We start from the raw sequence: 20,701 nt of genomic DNA, 5'->3' as shown, positions 1-20,701 counted from the left end.
TTTAACTGTTCCATGACCAAAATGCCTGGAATTGGATGCATGCCAAATCAAACAGTACTAAAAACATCAGCTCTCCTGGTAAGTCTGTACAGATGCCTCATCGTCATATATGAAAGACATCAAGTTGTTATAATAAGTTACCTTATTACTTACTCCAAAAGAACAGTTAGTATTTTCCTTAGATTAGGAAAGAAATATTACGAAGCCCTGTTAACTCACTGAAAATCATTTATTATTAGCCCAGAATGCAACAGTTGTCTCAGCCTTTTAGTTTACTGATAAGGAGGAGGGAATTCTATCACGTTTTCTTTGAAGAGAAAGTTCTGTGGATGACAATACTGTGTACTAAGCATAAGAACATGACTTAGCAGTAAATAATGTGGAAACGAACAGCTTATTTTTAAATAATTTTACTCTATATCATAGTCACATTTAAATTGGCAGAACTGCTCCCCTGACAGACAAGATAAGCACCTGTCATGCAAGGAAAGGTAAGTGAGGTACCATGGCAACACAGGGTGGCTGCAGCAATCTGACAACAGTGTGGGTTTGCAGGTGGGTAGGAATAAGGACTGCTGCAAAGTAGCTGGCCAGAGAACACTAATGTTTCTTAAGAGTGCTTCCTAAAATGCCTGGCGGGCAGCTCACGTACAACAGAGATAAAAGAACAAGTGACATGGCTGCAGAGTAAATTCTGTGCGTTCCTGGACAGGTTTTACAATTCTCATTCACTTGTGCTAAACGGAAGAATTAGGAGTCTGCAGAAGTAATCTCATCAGTGAGCATCCAGGGAGATTTTACAATCAGTGAAAGTCTTGGGCCAAAAACAGAAAACAGCCTACACACCACAGATTAACATGGAGCCAGCTTAGGGTTTCTGAAAGAACCGGAGCAGGAGAGATTATTCAAACAGAAGATCTTCATCCTTCTCCTCAGCCAGAAGATTAGCAGGCTCCATCACCTCTCCTGCTGCTCTCCGTTGCTCCAAATCTTTCTCTGATTTTTCCTTGAGAATTTTTTTCTTCTCCTGTATTTTCTTTAGCCTGCAAGATTAAAGGGGGTATCTTCTGAATGCTATTTGTCCTGAGTAGACTTGACTGCTTCTAGTTTTGTAACAAGGATAACAAACACAACTAGAACAAAATATGGTATGCCCATTAATTTCAGTTTTAGTAATTTATTGATAACCCATTTTTGAAAAATGATTTGAGGTAGAATACACTCAGCTAATAACTGATTTCAGAAGCTCCTATCCCAAGTTGATTTTGAAATCTTCCTAATAGAATATATTCTGAGCATTCAGATACGTATTAAAATCCTCAGTCACCACAACTCTGAATATCATTGGAGGGCAAAACTAAATAATCTGATAATTAACATAAATCATATTGAGATGGTACTCAAAGTCTAAGACCTGTATGTCACCCCTAAATACTCCTGTTTTCACATACCGTCCACTTCTCTACACTGAGTATCAACCCTGACACACCACTGATTTCGTATTTGTTTATCCCTACTAGCTCTGACATCATAACCAATTCACAGACATGCGGCTTTTCTCTCTTCAGTTCTGTGCTAATTCTCTAATGGTATGATTTACACTATGTGGTAATGTTCCCAAGTACTTTACACCTTCTCCTGAACATATTCAACATGCCATGCGTATCTGTCTAGTGACTAATTTGTTTCTACTCTCAGGTTTTCTGTAAAAGACACCCATTGTAAATCATAGCTGTGTTTAAATAATAAATCATTTCTAAACATGGGCAAGACACTGCATGGATTTGTCTCCACAGCATCTAGCAACACCATTCTCCTCCCTTAGCCATGAGGGATATGTTGCAAGACCCCCAGGGGGCTCCTTAAACAGAACAGTTCCAAACTATATATAATTTTTTCCATATGTATATATATATACTTCATATATATGTTGGTTTCACATGTGCAAATTCAACCAACTGCAGATCAAAAAAATCACTGCAGATAGATAATAGTGTACATACATAATGATAATTGTTTAGATTGGGTACAGTAAGAAGTTAACTAGTTTTTCTAAGTTGATAACTTTTCACCTTTTCACTTAAAGGAAGCACTTCGCAGCTTCTCCTTGGCATATCTAAATCGCCAACATAGCGATTCTTGTGCATTGGAACCATTATTAATTAAAATAAGCATTAACTGAACACATGCACTTTGATGTTGCTACAGTTGGTCTGATCAACTAATTAACTAATCAACTCTTAACTAATAGGCAGGTAGTATACAGCTTGGATACACTAGACAAAAAGATAATTCACATCCCAGATGGGACAGGGCAGGACAGTGACATGGCATGAGATTAATCATGCTGCTCAGATGGCCACAATTTAAAATGTATGAACTGTTTCTCAAACTTCCATTTAATATTTTCAGACTTTGGTTGAAACCATAGAAAGTAAAATAGCAGATAAAGGAAACTCCTGTGTTTCTTAGAATATAAGCTGTGCTAATTCTTAAGAACATAAGCCAACTTATGAATCACAGCAAATCAAGCCTTTGAAATATGGAAAACAAAAAAAAAATGATCGATAACAATAACTTTCCAATTTCAACGAACCTATAGAACTCTTCTCGCTCTCTCTCATCCAGCTCTGTGATGATATAAGCAAGGGTACGTTCAATCCGAGGAATGATGACTAGAGTTAAAAAATATATATATACATGAGAACTTCAAACTCCCTGTTTTCAAATTTCTAGTGCTCACCTGTGTAATACTTATTTCTAACTGCAAAATTAATATAAATTTAATGCACAAAACTTAGAAGAAAAAACCACAAAAAAAAATTAAACATCACCTAACCACCCAAAGTAATTACTGGGAATATTCTGTATGTGCCCTACTAGTGTCTTTTCTATGCACAGATAATGTATTGGGACAAAACAGATACTAAATTGAATAGATATGAAAATATGGCATTGAGCCACAGATGTTAATTTAAATATAATAGCGATTCACTGTTTAAAAAATGGGGTGTTTGGTGCAGCAGTTAGGACATCATTTGGGAAGTCTACATCCTCTGAGAGCTTAGGTTCCAATCCTGGCCCTGATCACAATTGTAGCTTTCTACTAATGTGCACCCTGGAAGGCAGCAGACAAGGGCTCAAGTGACTGGGTCCCTGTCACCCATGTGGGAGACCTGGATTGAGTTCCAGGATCCTGGAGTGAACCAATCAATGAAAGATATTTCTCTGTCTCTGCCTTTTTTTTTTTTAAAGATTTTATTTACTTGAGAGGTAGAGTTATAGACACAGACAGGGAGAGACAGAGAGAAAGGTTTTCCATCTGTTGGTTCACTCCTCAAATGGATGTAGTATCAGGAGCTGAGCTAATCCAAAGCCAGGAACCAGAAACTTCTTCTGGGCTCCCACATGGGGGCAGGGGCCCAAGCACTTGGGCCATCTTCTACTGCTTTCCCAGGCCATAGCAGAGAGCTGGATCAGAAGAGGAGCAGCTGGGACTCGAACTGGTGCCCATATGGGATGCCAGCACTGCAGGTGGAGGCTTTGCCTAGTATGCCACAGCACCAGCCCCCCTGTCTCTGCCTTTTATTTATTTATTTAAGATTTATTTATTCATTTGAAAGAGTTACACAGAGAAGGAGAGGCAGAGAGAGACAGAGAGGTCTTCCATCTGCTGGTTCACTCCCCAACTGGCTGCAATGGCCAGAACTGCACTGATTTAAAGCCAGGATCTAGGAGTTCCCTGTGGGTCTCCCACACGGGTACAGGGACCCAAGGATTTGGGCCATTTTTCACTGCTGTCCCAGGCCACAGCAGAGCTGGACTGGAAGTAGAGCAGCCAGGACTCAAACTGGCACCCATATAGGATGCCGGCACTGCAGGCAGTGGCTTTACCCACTATGCCACAGCGCCAGCCTGTCTCTGCCTTTTAAATAAAATGAAAATAAAAAATATTTTCTTAAATGTAGCAGAGAAAATGCAATAAATTTTTTATGTCAGCCATTGGGCTCTACAGACTTTGCCTATTTTGCTTCTAGAATATAAACTCCTTGAGGGTGAAAACTATTACCCTTATGCATTTTGTTTTGTTTGTAGCCATGTATAATGCATGGCACTAGCAAGTGAGAAAGAAATACGATTTTGAGTTCTTAAAAAATGAAAACTTTTGGGGCTGGGGTTGTGGCATAACAGGTTAGGCCACTGGCTGAGATGCCAGCATCTCACTTCCTATGCAGCTCCCTGCTAGTATGCCTGGGAAAGCAGCAGAAGACCGCCCACGTCCTTGGGTCCCTGCACCCACGTGGGAGACTAAGAAGAAGCTCCTGGCTCCGGGTGTTGGCCTGGCCCAGGCCCAGCAGATGAAGGTTCTCTGTCTTTCCCCACTCTGTCTGACTCTGCCTTTCAAATAAAAAAAAAAAAAAAAATCTTAAAAAATAAAACTTTTCACTAATGTAAACCTAATCAAAATAATTTATTTCATTCAGTTTTTGCTCTTTACCTTAAAGTTGAATGTTTCTTGAGCAAAAAGTATTGTCAAAAGCAAACAAACAGACATCTTTTTTAAATAATGAAATAAAAGATAATAGAAAAATTTTGTTTTTAGAAATCAAGGAGAATGGCCTAAAGGAGAGGAATGTAAAGTTAAATACTGAATATATTAAAAAATATTTATCACCAAACCATTAGAAAGAACTAGAGAAAACACTAATGTTCTCAGGAAGTTTCCAGCCTTTACCAACTGCATGAATAACAGAAATAACATTCTCTAACTCTTTACTCACCACTTCCCTCTGTAGCTCCCGCACATCACATACCATACATCTCTCTCAACACTTGCTTGCAGTGTTGACACAGCTCTGCACTGGGCAGGGGCAGTGTCTCACTCTCCTTTCAATCTGCAGCACAGTGCATCTCCCTGGCAGGTGCGAAGCAGATGAGGGATGGGCAAGTGAACCAACAAAGTGCCTCACAGCAGCTTAGACTCACCATGCTCAATGGCATTTACACGCCTGTTGGTTATCTTAATAGCTTCATCCAAAGTAACAAAGGAAGTCTAAAAGAAGAAGATACATTAATAAGGCGAGCACAAAGTCTTTCTAATCATACTCTGTTCACCTGGCTCCACGCAGACTGCATTAGTAAAATCATCGGTGAGGAAGGTGCGGCACGGAGGCTAAGGTGCTGGCTGGGACACAGAGTGCCTGGTTCTAGTCCCGACTCCACACCTGGGAGGCAGCAGTGATGGCTCAAATACCTGGGTTCCTGTCACCCATGTGGGACACCTGGATTGAGTTCCCAACTACGAGACACTGGGAGTGAACCAGTGTCTCTCTCTTTCTCTGCCTTTCAAGTAGATTATGTAACTTTTTTTAAGGAGAAGAAAAAAATTTGGGAGCCAAGACAGCTTCTTTCCTACATGTTTGAAAAACAAAATTTGTATGAGATTTCCACAGAGCTAACACATGCTATTATAATTTTTTTTACATCAGACTAAATAAAGAAAAATGACATGAGGAAATAATCATGCAGTCATAAACCTACGTCTTAACTAGTCACAAAAGGAAAAACTGGCTTTCCTGTACAAACCATGTTGTAGCTGCAATTAAATCTAGTATCAACTTTGCTGTTCTCATCTAGCAAAGAACATAACTACCACTATACATACATTTTATTAATAATAAAAAATAATAATAATAAAAAATAGGGACAATGATATAGAAGTCACCATTTCAGAAACAGAAACATTGGGCTTGCTCCCCATAGGATCATGGGAACAGTTCCAAGTGCACGGTGCAGTGTGATCCGATGCAAGGGCTAAATCTCCTCACGTAACCCTTAGAAACCAACCCGCAGGGGCTCTCGAGCTCTGCTTGAGACTCACCTGCAGAGAAGCCAGTTCCACCAGTAGTTCCACTGCTTTGGCATAATTCCTCTTTAATTTAGCCAACTGTTCCCCACCTCTGGCCAAACCGGTCAGTTCATAACCTGAGAGAACCAGTCACACGACATTTGTAATTAGAGAGTAAATAATATTTCCCCATGACGTTCCCCAAAGGAAGAGAATTCAGAATAATACCAAACATGATAAGACAAACTGACCAACCACTGTTGAATGCAAACATGGAATGTCCATCACAATCCCCCAACACTGTAGGAACATGCTGTTCAATGCAATTTACAGGGGCCTGCGGTGCGGTGTGGCGGGTAAAGCTGCTACCTGTGGTGCTGGCATCTCATATGGGCGCAAGTTCGAGACCCGGCTGCTCCACTTCCAATCCAGCTTCCTACTAATGCACCTGGAAAAATCTTTGGGCCCTTGCACCCATGGGGGAGACCTGGAAGAAGTTCCTGGCTTCAGATCTGCCCAGCTCCAGGTGTTGTGGCCATCTGCGGAGTGAATCAGCAGATGGAAGATCTCTCTCTTTCTGCCTCTGCCTCTCTGTAACTCTGCCTTTCAAATAAATAAATCGTAAAAAATAAATATACAGTTTACACACAACACACACTATTGTGAATGTAACTAGAAGAGGAACTTTATTTTTTTTATTTTTTATTTTTGACAGGCAGAGTGGATAGTGAAAGAGAGAGACAGAGAGAAAGGTCTTCCTTTTTGCTGTTGGTTCACCCTCCAATGGCCACTGCGGCTGGCGCATCTCGCTGATCTGAAGCCAGGAGCCAGGTGCTTCTCCTGGTCTCCCATGGGGTGCAGGGCCCAAGCACTTGGGCCATCCTCCACTGCACTCCTGGGCCATAGCAGAGAGCTGGCCTGGAAGAGGGGCAACGGGGATAGAATCCGGCACCCTGACCGGGACTAGAACCCGGTGTGCCAGCGCCTCAAGGCAGAGGATTAGCCTGTTAAGCCACGGTGCCGGCCGGAACTTTATTTTTAAAGATTTATTTATTTATTTGAAAGGCAGAATTACAGATAGGCAGAAAGGTCTTCCATCTGCGTTCACTCCCCAGATGGCTGCAACAGCTGGCGTTGTGCTGATCTGAAGCCAGGAGCCAGGGACTTCTTCCAGGTCTCCCACACGGGTGCAGGGGCCTAAGCACTTGGGCCATCTTCTACTGCTTTCCCAGGCTGTAGTAGAGAGCTGGTTCGGAAATGGAACATCCAGGACTCGAACCAGCGCCCATATGGGATGCTGACGCTGCAGACTGGGGCCTTAACCTGCTGCACCACAGTGCCGGCCCCAAGAGGAAAAACTTTTAACCAGCCTTCATTTCACTAGCTGAACTTGCCAATGCCCCATATTCCTTTTGGATACCCACTGTATAATGGCCCTGTTAATGGGTGGTCCTCTAGAATGCTCTATTTTTTACATGATCCATAGATAATATTCTTTAATTAACTATTACATGAACAAATGAGGTCAGTGCCAGCAGGACATTGCTTCTATGAAAAAAAAGTTACTTTACCTTGGAAATACTTAATAAATATATTACAACCCATTAAATGCTATCAAATTAGGAATGGAGTGGATAAGACATTACAAAAAATTGGGAGTGCGCTATAAATATCTAGAAAGATTCAGCATTCAGGTTATGTCATAGTATCCAAGATCTTATTCCACTTTAAAGAAACCAAAACTGGAATCTATAAACAATGCATTATGGGTATAGTTTATGCAGAAAGATAACAGAGAAGTCTTGTCAGGGATTCATAATCAAAGAAAAGGCCTTATATTTTTAAAGCGGCAAATGACTATATGTTGATGTATTTCTAAGTTAAAACAAAACGTAGGGCCGGCGCCGCCGTGGCTCAACGGGCTAATCCTCCGCCTTGCGGCGCCAGCACACCGGGTTCTAGTCCTGGTCAGGACGCCGGATTCTGTCCCGGTTGCCCCTCTTCCAGGCCAGCTCTCTGCTATGGCCCGGGAAGGCAGTGGAGGATGGCCCAAGTGCTTGGGCCCTGCACCCCACGGGAGATCAGGATAAGTACCTGGCTGCTGCCTTCGGACCCGCGCGGTGCACCGGCCACAGCACACCGGCCACAGCGGCCATTGGAGGGTGAACCAACGGCAAAGGAAGACCTTTCTCTCTGTCTCTCTCTCTATCCACTCTGCCTGTCAAAAAAATAAATAAATAAATAAAATAAAATGTAGGGTATAATGTTTTATGGCTTTTGGCCATTAGACCTTTTTGATAAACTGGTAACTATTGCCCTATCAGATAAAAGGGCTTCTAACACTGAACTTCTGAACTCCAGGGTCTACCTAGCACCATTTTCCAGAACAAAATTCAATTAAAGACCAAACAGGAGATCCTAGAGATACCTACTAACATAAAAAGTTTCACACTTACTATCAGTTCCTTCATGGTAATGTTCAAATACTGGCAAAGTAACACCTGTTAAAAGCAAAACATATATGGATTAACAAGCATGGCCATGAAAAAATACTCAAAAGTCAAGAATTACAATTGGTTTTAATGAACGATATGGGACCCTTCCTTCGTAAGTGTTCATTTCAATCCAAAAGTCAAATTATCCTGGGTAATAGGGACCTGACTGCTAATGACTTTAACCTACACATAAAGCCAACCTGTTGTAAAGAGAAGAGAGTAGTCTACGACTACACCACTCTGAACATGCCCGACCTCATCTGATCTGGGAAGCTAAGCAGAGTCGGGCTTGGTTAGTGCTTTGATGGGAGAGAAGAGAGTGACAGAGACATCAAGATCTTGTATAAACAGGGTGATTTTTAAATGGCACCTTTTCTCTTTCAAGGATTTTAAAGGGTTGAAAAGTTACCTGCTACGTTATCTTTCTTTGCTCGAATCTTCACCTGGGCTTTATTTACATTTTGGATAACCGTGGTGCTGCAGGAAAAGAAAAGGCCTTTATTTGTGGTTTTAGAAATAATTCTACAGGGACTCACTGGATAATTTCAACATTACATGATACCAAGAATGAGAAGTCACAGTTAAGTACGTTTTGTAAATTATCTTTTTGTCACAGAAAGAGAAAAATCACTGATGCCAGAAGAGGGCCTCAGAGAGCAGAGAAAGAGCAATCATTAAACCGTTAGCCACTAAGATTTTACAGTAGGTGTACTGTTTATATTTTCAGTCAGGCATGTGGTGCACGGATATGACTTCACAGATGCTGATTCTGCTAGTGTACTCTGGAGAAAATGTTCCTTCTAAGTTTGCTATTAAATTGGTTAAGCTGGTGGAACCTGTGAAACTTAATCCAACTCTGGCTCCCCACCTATTATCATCATAAGATTATGACCCTAAAACACACTCCATACCACCACTTACACACTATTGATTTCTTCCCTCTACTGCAAAAGTCAGTGCAAGCTGATATCCACCAGCACTGGCAAAAAATTAAAAGTCTACCACTTCAACTGGCCACGTGGTCCTTGGATTGTAACCCTGCCACCAATGAGAGCTCCTAGAAAATGACCTAAGAATGGAAGCATCATGTTATTGGGGAAAATCAAAGCCCTGAACACCTTACACCTCTGTCCTTAACTAGCCATGTGACTTCAGGAAGACATTTAATTTAAACTAAGAATAACAATTTGAACTGCTTGCTTGCTTTTCTAATTTATTTTTAGGGTGTTTTTTTTTTTTCAAAGACTTATACAATAAATTTTAAGATGAAACAGTAGTTTTTTTCCTGATAAACAGAGTATTTAATTGACTATTTTACCAAGATTAATTTTTGATATTTGCTAAAGACTAGTTCTTTAAGCTATAACATAGGATAAATCCCAAAAGGCAATACCTCATTGTTTGCTTATCCTTTGTTCTTATATTTTCCAGAGGAAAATACTATAAATTGTAAATAGTCAATATGTAACTATTGCATGCAAATCTGTGACTGCTGGCAATGTCATCTAGAAGGAAAAGATAAATTTATTTACTATAAAAAAAAATAACAATGCTTGCCTTAGCTATCTCACAGAGTTATTTGGAGAATCATATAAGATCTAAGTTGGCATAAGCCAATGTAAACCATCTGTTGGTTCATTCCTCAAATGTCCACAATAGCTGGGTCCAGAGCCAGGAGCAGGGGACACAATCTAGGTCTCTCATTTGGGCGGTAAAAACCTAAGTACTTGGGGCCAGTGCTGTGGCAAAGAGGGTAAAGCCATTGCCTATAGTGTTGGCATCTCATATGGGCACTGATTCTAGCTGTTCCATTTATGATCCAGCTCTCTGTTACGTCCCAGGAAAGCTGTAGAAGATGGCCCAAGTGCTCCATGGGCCCCTGCACCTGCGCAGGAGACCCGGAAGAAGCTCCTGGCTCCTGGCTTTGGATCTGCCCAGCTCCAGCCATTGTGGCCTTCTGAGGAACAAACCAGCAGATGGAAGACCTCTCTCTGCCTCTCTACAATTCTGCCTTTCAAATAAATATAAATCTTAAAAACAAGCAAACAAACAAACACCCAAGTACTTGAGCCATCACTGCTGCAGGAAGCTAGAATTCGGAGTGGAGCCAAAGACTTGAACCCAGGCACTCTGATAGGGGTGCTGGTATCCCAACTGGCACCTTAAGCTAAAGTCAGGACTCAGAGCCAGAAATGAACCCATACACTATGATGCATGACAACTGTGTTTTAACCACTAGACCTGCTCCATACAAATCATTTCATATGCTATGTCACACATATAATGATATGGCAACCCATAAAACTCATGCCTTTTAAACAATCTATTGCATTCTCAAAAATTTATCCTAAGGAGGGGCAGGCATTGGGGTGCAGCAAGTTACTCTGCTTCTGATCCAGCTCCCTAATGCAACTGGAAACAGCAGAGAATGGTTCAATTACTTGAATTCCTGCCACCCACATGGGAGACCCAGAAAAAGTTCCTGGCTCCTGGCTTTGGCCTAGCCAGCCCCAGCTGTTGCCAATATTTGTAAAATAAACCAGAAAATGTGGGGCCAGCGCTGTGGCATAGCGGGTGAGGCTGCCAATGCAGTGCCAGCATCCCATGTGGGCGCCGGTTCTAGTCCCAGCTGATCCACTTCTGATCTAGCTCTCTGCTGTGGCCTGGGAAAGCAGCAGAAGATGGTCCAAGTCCTTGGGCCCCTGCACCCACGTGGGAGATCCGGAAGAAGCTCCTGGCTTCAGATCAGCACAGACCTGGCCGTTGTGGTCAACTGGGGAGTGAACCAGCAGATGGAACACCTCTCTCTCTGCCTCTCCTTCTCTCTCTGTGTAACTCTGACTTTCAAATAAATAAATAAATGTTTTTTTTAAAAAAAAGAAAGAAATCAGAAAATGAAAGATACTGCTTTCAGGGCCAGCACTGTGGCATAGCGGATAAAGCTGCCACCTGCAGTGCCAGCATTCCCATTTGGGTGCTGGTTCAAGTCCTGGCTGCTCCACTTCCAATCCAGCTCTCTGATATGGCCTGGGAAAGCAGTGGAGGATGGGCCAAGTCTTTGGGCTCTTGCACCCCCATGGGAGACCTGAAAGAAGCTTCTGGCTCCTGGCTTCGGATCGGCTCAGCTCTGGCCGTTGCGGCCAATTAGGGAGTGAACCAGTGGATAGAAGACCTCTCTCTCTCTCTGCCTCTCCTTATCCCTCTGTGTAACTCTGACTTTCAAATAAATAATCTTAAAAAAAAAAAAAAAAAAAAAAAACAGAATGAAAAGCTTCCACGCTCTTCTTCCCCACCCCATCCCCCATCAGCCTTTCAACTAAGTAAATTTATAATTCTTTTTTTAAGATTTTATTTATTTATTTGAGAGGTAGAGTTACAGAGAGAGGGAGAGACAGACAGAAAGATCTTCCATCCACTGGCTCACTCTCCCAAATGGCTGCAACAGCCAGACCTGAGCTGATCCGAAGCCAGGAGCCAGGAGCTTCTTCTGGGACATCTGGGGCCATCTTCCACTGCTTTCCCAGGCCATAGCAGAAAGCTGGATTGGAAGAAGAGCCAGAACTCGACAAACCGGTGCCCATTTGGGATGCCGGCGCCTAAGGCAGAGGTTTAGCCTGCTACACCACAGCACCAGCCCAAATATACAATTCTTTAAAAACAACAACAAAAAAGTATGGAGTGGGCATTTGGCACAGCCATTAAGAAGCCACATAAGACACCCACATCCCACACTGGATGGCTCTAGTTCTGTATGCCAGCTTCCAGCTAATGTGCACCCTTGAGGCAGTGGCTAATGTCCCAGGTATTTGCATCCCTACCACCTACCTGGGAGACACAGACTGAGTTCCTGGCTCCTGGATTCAGCCTGGCCCAAGCCCCAGCTATTGCAGGGATCTAAAGACTGAACCAGCAGATGGAAGGTCTCTCTCTGCCTTTCAAAAAAAAAAGAAGCATGGATTTTCCATGAACTTTTGAAGCCCCCTAATATTAATGTAATTTCTTTAATGCTTATATAATTTTAAATTAAAATGATCTTTAAATGAAAATTAGGGGGTCTGGTGCTGTGGCACAGCAGGTTAAGCCATCACCTGCAACACTTGCATCCCATATGGGTGCTGGTTTGAGTTCCAGCTGCTCTATTTCCTATACAGTTCCCTCCTACCGCACCTGGGAAAGCAGGGGAAGATAGCCTAAGTGCTTGGGCACTGCTACCCACATGGGAGACCTGGATAAAGCTCTTGGCTTTAACCTTAGCTATTGCTCCATTTGGGGAGTGAACCAGATAATAGAAGATCTCTGTGTCTCTCCTTCTCTAACTCTGCCTTTCAAATAAATCAAAATTAAATAAAAATTAGGAAAAAACAGGAAAATTATGAACTTGAAAGCACTTTGTTTTTTTTCAAAATACCCACTTTAGTCTGCTTACCTGAAGTCTCCCGCTGTGAATTTGGCCTCAGCTAGTGAAAAGGCAGCTTCTCTCATGACTTCACCCATCAACATTTTAGTCTGAAAAAGCATTAACCAACAAATTCAACCAAGATTTCTATAGGGAAAAATCATATCAAATAAGGTTTCCCTAACAACCACCAGTATTTTATGCTAGGTGTGGATATAAATATTTAATAATGATAAAGCAAATGAAAACTTCCAATTATGAATAATTTGATTATGACCACTAACAATGTTGCAAAATCATAAGTTTTACAATTACAATGTTAGAGGGACCAGCGTTGTGGTATAGCGGGTAAAGCCACTGCCTGCAGCGTCAGCATCCCATATGGGTGCCAGTTCGAGACCTGGCTACTCCACTTCTGATCCAGCTCTCTGCTATGGCCTGGGAAAGCAGTAGAAGATGGCCCAAGTGCTTGGACCCCTGCACCCATGTGGGAAACCTGGAGGAAGCTCCTGCCTCTGGCTTCAGATCAGCTCAGCTCTAGCCACTGCAGTCATTTGAGGAATGAACCAATAGATGGAAGATTCTCTTTCCCTGTGCCTGTGTCTCTCTGTAACTTTCAAATAAATAAATAAATATTTAAAAACAATAATTAAAATATTAGAATAAATGCATTCAGAAATAAAAAACTGAATCTTTACTGACAGGCCTCCCTATTTTATTTCTGACTTTGTCAAATTGATCTCTTAATTTAAAAAAAATTTTAATCCAGATATGTTATAGATAACAGCTTTCAAAAACCTGTAAAGTAACAAAGACAGTATAGGAGAACATTTTCTTAATCTCTTTAGACCTTCCTTAGCCTTATATCCAACTTTGAAACTATATAAAGACTAATAGATTAGATCAAATAAAAATTAAGACACCTTTTCTGAAAGTCAAAAGATAAGCTGTGTAGAAAATCTGTTTAGCATGTTACACATAAATCAGATTATTTATAGAATTTTCATTAAAAAAATTCATCAAGAAAATCAAATTACTGCAGGCTGGCATTGTGGTACAGCAAATTAAAACTGCCACTTATAACCTCAGCATCCCACATAGAAGGAAGGGACAGTTGAAGTACCAGCTCCTTTGCTTAGGATCTAGCTCCCTGTGTGCTTGGGAAAACAGTAGAAGATGGCCCAAGGCCTTAGGCCCCTGCACCCATGTGGGAGACCTGGGGGAAGCTCCTGGCTTTGGATCGGCCCAGCTCTGGCCATTGTGGTCATCTGGGGAGTGGACCAACAGATTGAAGATCTCTCTCCCTCTGCCTCTGCCTCTCTGTAACTCTGCTTTTCAAATAAATAAATAAATCTTTTTTAAAAATTCACTTAAAGGAAAATTAGAAGTGGGTGTTTGTCCTACCAGTTAAGTCATGGATAGGATACCTAATTCCAGCTTACTGCTAATGCATACCTGGGGGAAAGCAGATAATGGCCCGAATACTTGGGTTCCTGTCACCTATGTGGGAGACCCAGATGGAATTCTGCACCTCTGGATTCAGCCTGACTTAACGGCTATTACAGGAATTTGGGAAGTGAAGCAGCAGATGGACCAACAGTCCCTTGCTATCTCAGTCTCTTGGAATTTCAAATAATTGTTTTAATGGATCATTTATTTTAGTAAAAAAGAAAAATGCCAAGGGCTGATTTTTCTTATTAGATATTTCTAAATAAATACTGCTGGGGTTGGCCTTGTGGCACAGTGGGTTAAGTCGCTGCCTGCGACACTAGCATCCTGTATCGGAGTGCCAGTATGAATCCCAGCTGCTCTGCTTCCAATCTAGCTCCCTGCTGACACACCCGAGAAAGCAGCAGATGAAGATCCAAGTGCTTGGGCCCCTGCCACCCACACAGGAGACCCAGATCAAGTTGTTGGTTCCTGGCTTCAGCCTGGCCCAGCCCTGGTGACTGCAGCCATTTGGGAAATGAACCATTGTGTGGAAGATTTCTTTCTTTCTCTGTCTCCCTCTCTCTGTCATTCTGCATTTCAAATAAATTCAAATAAAACTTGAAAAAAATAAATAAATACTGCTCCAAGCAACATTCATGCTACCTCTATTATCTTCTTTAGGATTTGTCGAAATCGAAGCGTTAAGGCATCGGATTTTTTCTTCAGGAGGTTTCGGCCTGTCTGTGCTCCTTTTAATCGAGCCTTCATGATGGTCTGTGCCCTATACAAAGACATAGAGTTAAAGACATTTATTCTCATAGACTCACTGTGTTTAAGAGACACAAAAATACCCCTTTATTTTTTGAGGTAGTGACATCAAGAATATACAGCATTTGCAACTCACAGCTTAAAATGGTTTCTTAGTAGAAAAGCTTTTTACCATGAGTGTTCCATAAATGAAGAGTTTATTTACTTACATCAGAAACAATTCTGTAGTCAATGATCTGGAGTAAGTATTAGGCCATAATAAAAATTATCAGGAGACTTACTTCCTAATACCAGTATAGTACAAGTACTTATTTGATTTTTAAGTTAAAATAACGCAAATAATGGTTCAGTTGCCATTACAGGTATACTAAGACAAAACAAAAACAAATTGATCCGGGGCCAGCATTGTGGTGCACTGGGTTAAGCCACTGCCTGCAACACCAGCATCCCATATGGGTGCTGGTTCAAGCCCTGGGTCTCCACTTCCTATCCAGCTTTCTTCTAATGTGCCTTGGAAAGTGAAGATGTTCCAATGTGGGAGACCCAAATGGAGTTCTAGATTCCCAGCTGAAAAAGAATCGGAAAGACAAATTATCTCCTACCTGCTGGTTTACTTCCTACAAGCCCACAACAGCCAGGGCTGGGTCAGTCTGAGATCAGTAATCTGAAACTCAGCTGGGGTGGCAGGGACGCAAGTACAACTAGAGCCATCATCTGCTGCTCCCCAGAGTATACATCAGCAGGAAGCTGGATCAGACTCAAACCCAGGCACTCCAAGCATCATTTTAAACACAAGCCACAACTCCTGCCCCTATTGCATTTTATAATAACCATTTTCTATTAAAATGCCAACTGTTTTATTAATTTGTAAATGACTCTAGGTAACAAATGACATTTATGGCTGCTGAGAAGTGACAAGCTGAACTTACACTCAATTCTCCCTTCATTTTGATTTTTTCCCCATCAGAAGCCCCAAAACTGAAATTATACAAAAATTGACATTTCTATTCTTGCAACCATATGCCAGATAAAATATGGAAAAAAAGTTCAGGTAATAAAATTCAACAAGAGATTGTACAAACTAGATATACAATGATTTAGGTATCTATATTGTAACATGTTATAATCACTGCAAAACAGCATGTAACAATGGACCTTTTCACCAGATTCTTATTATATATACTGAATATTACTCTATGACTAAGGTTATCGAGACAATCCTATAGCTGGAAGAGACTTTAAGCATTAACAAAGATGAAGAAAATAAGGCTTAGAAAAGTAGAACAACATCCTCACACTCAGTGAAAAGGCAGGTTAGCAGTTTGAACCAGATTTTTTTAATTCCTTTAAGGATATAGTCATTTATTTAAAAGGCATTGTTACAGACACACACACACATTTTTTTCCATCCACTGGTTCACTCCCCAAATGGCTGCAACAGCCTGGAATGGGATGGGCCAAAGCCAAGAGCTGAACTCTACCTGGTCTGCCACAAGGCTGCAGGGGCCCAAAGATTTTTTTGAGTCATTCTCCACTGCCTCCCCAGGCACAGTAGCAGGGAGCTGGATCAGAAGTGGAACAGCCGGGACTTAGACTGATGCCCATATTTACTTGAAAGGTGGAGGCAGAGAGAAGAGAGATGGATCTTCCATTCACTGCCTTACTCTCTAAATGGCCACAACAGCTGGGGCTGGGCCAGGCCAAAGCCAGAAGCCTGGAACTCCATCTAGGTCTCCCATGTGGGTGGTAAGGGCCCAAGCACCTGGGCCATTTTCCACCCCCTTCCCAGGTACATCACCAGGGAGCTGGATCTGAAGTGGAGCAGCTGGGAATAGAACCCATTGCATCACAACATCAACCCTTCTTTCGTGCCTCTTTTGTTTCCATTCTCAATTTCTTTTGTTTTCTCTGGTGTTTAAGTGGGAGAAAAGAACATGTCAGATGGTAATACTACAGTCTGGAATGTTTTAACCCTGTTATCCTTGTTTATTTGTGTCATTTTTGTTTCTTTGTTTTTTGAGAGACAGAGAAAGAGACAGAGTTCCTATGTCCTGGTTCACTCCCCAAATGTCCTGAACAGCCACAAGTCAGCCAGGTCAAAGCCGAAAGCTAGAAACTCAATCGAGATCTCCCACATGAATGGCAGGGACCATCACTTGCTGCCTCCCAGAGTCTGCATTTACAGGATGCTGGAGTTGGGGCCAGGAACTCCAATATGGAATGTAGGAGTTTTAATCTGTATCTTAATCTCTAGGCCAAATGCCTGTTCCCTAGTTTAGCATTTTTTTTTTATGGTTTATTTATTTGAAAAGAAGAGTTATAGAGAGAGAGGAGAGATAGAGAGATGTTCCATAGCTTAGGATTTTTTTTTTTTATGATTTATTTATCTTATTTGAAAGGCAGAGTTGGAGAGAGAGAGGTTGGTTCTCCAACCGCCGGCTCACTCTCAAAATGGCCGCAAAGGCCAGAGCTGGGCTGATCCAAAGCCAGGAGCTTCCTCTGAGTCTCCCATGACTTGGGCCATCTTCCACTGCTTTCCCAGGCCACAGTAGAGCTAGATTGGAAGAGGAGCAGCCAGAACTCAAACCTGCGCCCACAAGGGATGCCAGCAGGTGGCAGCTCCACCTGCCACGCCAAAGCACTGGACCCAGCTTACGATTTTTAAAACCTGTTCTTGTACATGTTTCAGAGCTGCTCAGAACTACAAAACAAAGTTTGACCTTCAGCTAGGACAATGACTTTGTTTCCAGCTGAATCAAAGACATATGACTATATGACAAAGAAACTGCTGTTGGGCCTTGGGGAAAATATTTACTTCCTGCACCTGATTTTCCTCTGGAGCAGCAAGCTGAGCAGTCTCCAATAGCAGTTTTCTCCTTCACAAACCAATTATTTTTCTTGTCTACACCTGAAAAGGTCAATTTTTGCTTTTTAGTCTCCAAATAAAAGTTCCAAAGTAAAAAGAAGAAATATTAACATTCTGACTCCTGTGGAAGATGAACAGCCAGACATTATTTACAGGAGTGATAACAGACTTTATTCAGTAGCCACTGATAATCAGGGAAAGAAGAGAGCTCCTTGCTGATGTCTACGGAGGAGAGAGGACTTTTTAATGGGTAATTCTCTCTTTAAAGAGCAGAATGGAGTGGTGCAGGCCCCAAATAGTCAAAGAAATGAACAATTACAGAGGGGTGGCTGTGTAAATACGCCTAGGCCATGGATGTCTACTAGCTGGCAATTATGGAAGTGGGAGTCCACCTTCCCAGAGGCAGGGAGACCCTCCTTCCTGATGACCACATTTCACCCGGCCCAGCCCTGCCATTGTGGCCGTGTGGGGAGTGAGCAAACAGATGCAAGAGCTCTCATTCTGCCTCTTCCTCCCCCTCTCCTCCTGCCTCTCAAATAAATACATGCATAAATCTGATTGTTACCCTTCTGCCCAGTAATAGCTACGTATTCATGATTGTGAGCCCTTTGTAGTAAATCTAAGAATGGGAAATCGAGGGTCTATCAACCAGGTGTTGACTAGAACAAATAGTAAATTCTCCTTGCCTTTTTTTTTTTTTAATTTTTAAAATTTATTTGAAAGGCAGTAACCGAGAGGGAGAGGAAGAAGGGAGGAAGAGAGGGAGAGAGATGTATCTTCTATCCACTTGTTCACTCTGCAAATGGCTGCAACAGCCAGAGGTAGGCCAGACCAAAGCCAGGAGCCTGGAACTCCATCTGGGTCTCCTATGAGAGTGCAGGGATCCAAGCACCTGGGCCACCTTCTACTGCCTTTTCAGGCACATTAGCGGGGAGCTGGATGAGAAGTGGAACAGCTGAGACCTGAACCAGCGCTCACATGGGATGCTTGGGTCTCGGGCAGCACCTTAATCCACTGTGGCACTACTGACCCCCTCCCAGCCGTTCTGAACTCATTTAGGCAGGCATTCTCGTAGGGGGCTGGAGGGCCATCCTAATGACGCGACTTGATGCCGCTGGAAGCCATGTTACAGCGCACTTGTCTCTCAGCCAGAGGTTTGTGTGGATTCTGCAGTCCTCACCACCCCAGAGTAGTCCTAATGGCCCCTCTTTCACAGGCACTGCTTTCTCCACACCTGGCTTGCTTTCCGCCTAGTATTGCAGCTGTTACCAAGGCAGCAGTGAAGGGAAAGCACACGTGTAAGGCCTCTCATTCCACCAGGAGCTGCAGTGGCCCTGGCAGACGGTGATCAGGGGTCTGGAGCTTGAATAGAACTGCTTTTACCTGAAGTATCCTCAGATCCTCTGAGAAAAAGACAGGATGAGGAAAAACACACCTCCACCAAAGACATGGGACCACAAAGAAAAGTTCGGAATGTCACATCCACAGCTGATTTTCTGCTTCCTCAGTGGAGAGGGAGAGAGGGGGGGGGAGGGGGGAGGGAGGGGCAGAGAGAGGGAGAAGGAGGGAGAGAGAAAGAGAGGAAGAGGGAGGGAGGGAGGAGGGAGGAAGGGAGGAAGAGAGAGGGAGGAGGGAGGGAGGAGGAGAGATGGAGAGGGGAGAGAGGGAGAAGGAGGGAGGGAGAGAGGGAGGGAGAGGGAGAGGGAGGGAGGGAGAGGGAGAGGCAGAGGGAGGGAGGGAGGGAGAGGGAGAGGGAGAGGGAGGGAGGGAGGGAGAGGGAGAGGGAGAGGGAGAGGCAGCACACAAATGCAAACGCTTTATTGTCCCCATAGCTGTTAGGCCCATTTGAGGCGATGTGCAGCTCTTCTTACAAACTGGCCAGACACCTGCGGAGCTAAGTCGTTTCTCCCGACAAAGTGTTCTGCCCAAAAGAGAAAGGCGGCCCACCAGTGAGCAGATTCCAAGGGAACTTCGGGGCCCTTCTATGAGCTCATAATCAAGACACAGGCGTCTGGTGGGAGAGCTTGACATGCAAACTTGGCAGTGTGGTGAGTGGCACAGAAACACGGGCCATCTTCCCATAGCAGGTGCCACTAGGTCAACGAGGATGGCCCTGCAAGATCCAAGCCAGCGTCCACGCCAGCGCAACGCCCCACTCTGGTATACCAATCTCTTCTGTATGCTTCCCATGGCAATCAACTTGCCTTCTCGGAGCCTGTTTACCAAACCTCCTTTTCTCTCTCTCCACTATAAACTGAATTCTGTAAGGGCGGAGGTAGCGACGGTGCAGTCACTTGGAAAATTAAAAAAAAAAAAAAAAACCGGTGGACAACTGAGTTCAAAGATGTGTATTTGGGTGCACAGCACTTCTGAATCCCGTGCACAGTTTTGCGTAACATGCATCTTCCCTGACGCTGCGTAAATCCAGTGCCCGGCCCAACGCGGGTTCGCGGAACACCCAACGGTTCCATTGGGGAGTACAGACAGCCGACCTTCACACGGTCGGCAGTCCGGCCGCGTTTTCCTGTCCAGCCTGACTCATTCTGACGAAAGTGAGGGACCCCGACTCTCAAAAAGAGCCTGGGTCGGCCCTAGAAACAAGGACCCTCCGCGCAGGCTTTCCCGACCCTACGAGAATGAAACACCGCTCTCCCCGCCTTTTACTTACATTCGCGAGGGGAAGATTTCAATTCGGTCTTTGCCAGACATTCTGACGATGGCTGACTGGCTCCGGGACCCCGCCGGGAAACCGTGGCTGCAACAGCTCCAGGACTGGCCGCCCCAGCGCCTTCCTCTACCGGAGTCAGCTGGTTCTGTCAGATGACCCCTCGCGTTGCTAAGAGGCAGCGAAGATACCCATCGCTCACTTCCGCTTCCGGTTGTCAGGGCGAGGAGGG

General features: G+C 43.4%; 1 protein-coding gene across 1 annotated transcript; it reads right to left on the bottom strand.

Annotated features, from left to right (window-relative positions):
- Positions 1 to 394: 394 nt before the first annotated feature.
- ATP6V1D (ATPase H+ transporting V1 subunit D) lies at positions 395 to 20,644 on the bottom strand. Its single transcript, XM_062181471.1, has 9 exons — positions 20,473 to 20,644; positions 14,834 to 14,951; positions 12,770 to 12,849; positions 8,753 to 8,820; positions 8,305 to 8,349; positions 5,882 to 5,985; positions 4,987 to 5,053; positions 2,597 to 2,675; positions 395 to 1,043 (listed from the first exon to the last, which is right to left on the bottom strand). Exons 1-9 carry the CDS (start codon positions 20,511 to 20,513, stop codon positions 902 to 904), a joined length of 744 nt encoding a protein of 247 aa, XP_062037455.1. The 5' UTR covers positions 20,514 to 20,644; the 3' UTR covers positions 395 to 901.
- Positions 20,645 to 20,701: the final 57 nt, after the last annotated feature.

The sequence above is a fragment of the Lepus europaeus genome, chromosome 22 (genome assembly GCF_033115175.1).
Source record: "Lepus europaeus isolate LE1 chromosome 22, mLepTim1.pri, whole genome shotgun sequence".
NCBI lineage: Eukaryota > Metazoa > Chordata > Mammalia > Lagomorpha > Leporidae > Lepus > Lepus europaeus.
The sequence above is the reverse complement of the archived record's forward strand: the minus strand, read 5'-3'. Positions and strand labels throughout refer to the sequence as shown.

Excerpts from the sequence above, each read along its gene's own strand:
- ATP6V1D (XM_062181471.1), bottom strand. The coding sequence starts at position 20,513 with ATGTCTGGCAAAGACCGAATTGAAATCTTCCCCTCGCGAAT. Across the intron at positions 12,850-14,833 it reads TCCTAAAGAAGATAATAGAG|ACTAAAATGTTGATGGGTGA; the intron begins GTAGCATGAATG and ends ATGCTTTTTCAG. Across the intron at positions 8,821-12,769 it reads TTCACAGCGGGAGACTTCAG|CACCACGGTTATCCAAAATG; the intron begins GTAAGCAGACTA and ends CTTTTCCTGCAG.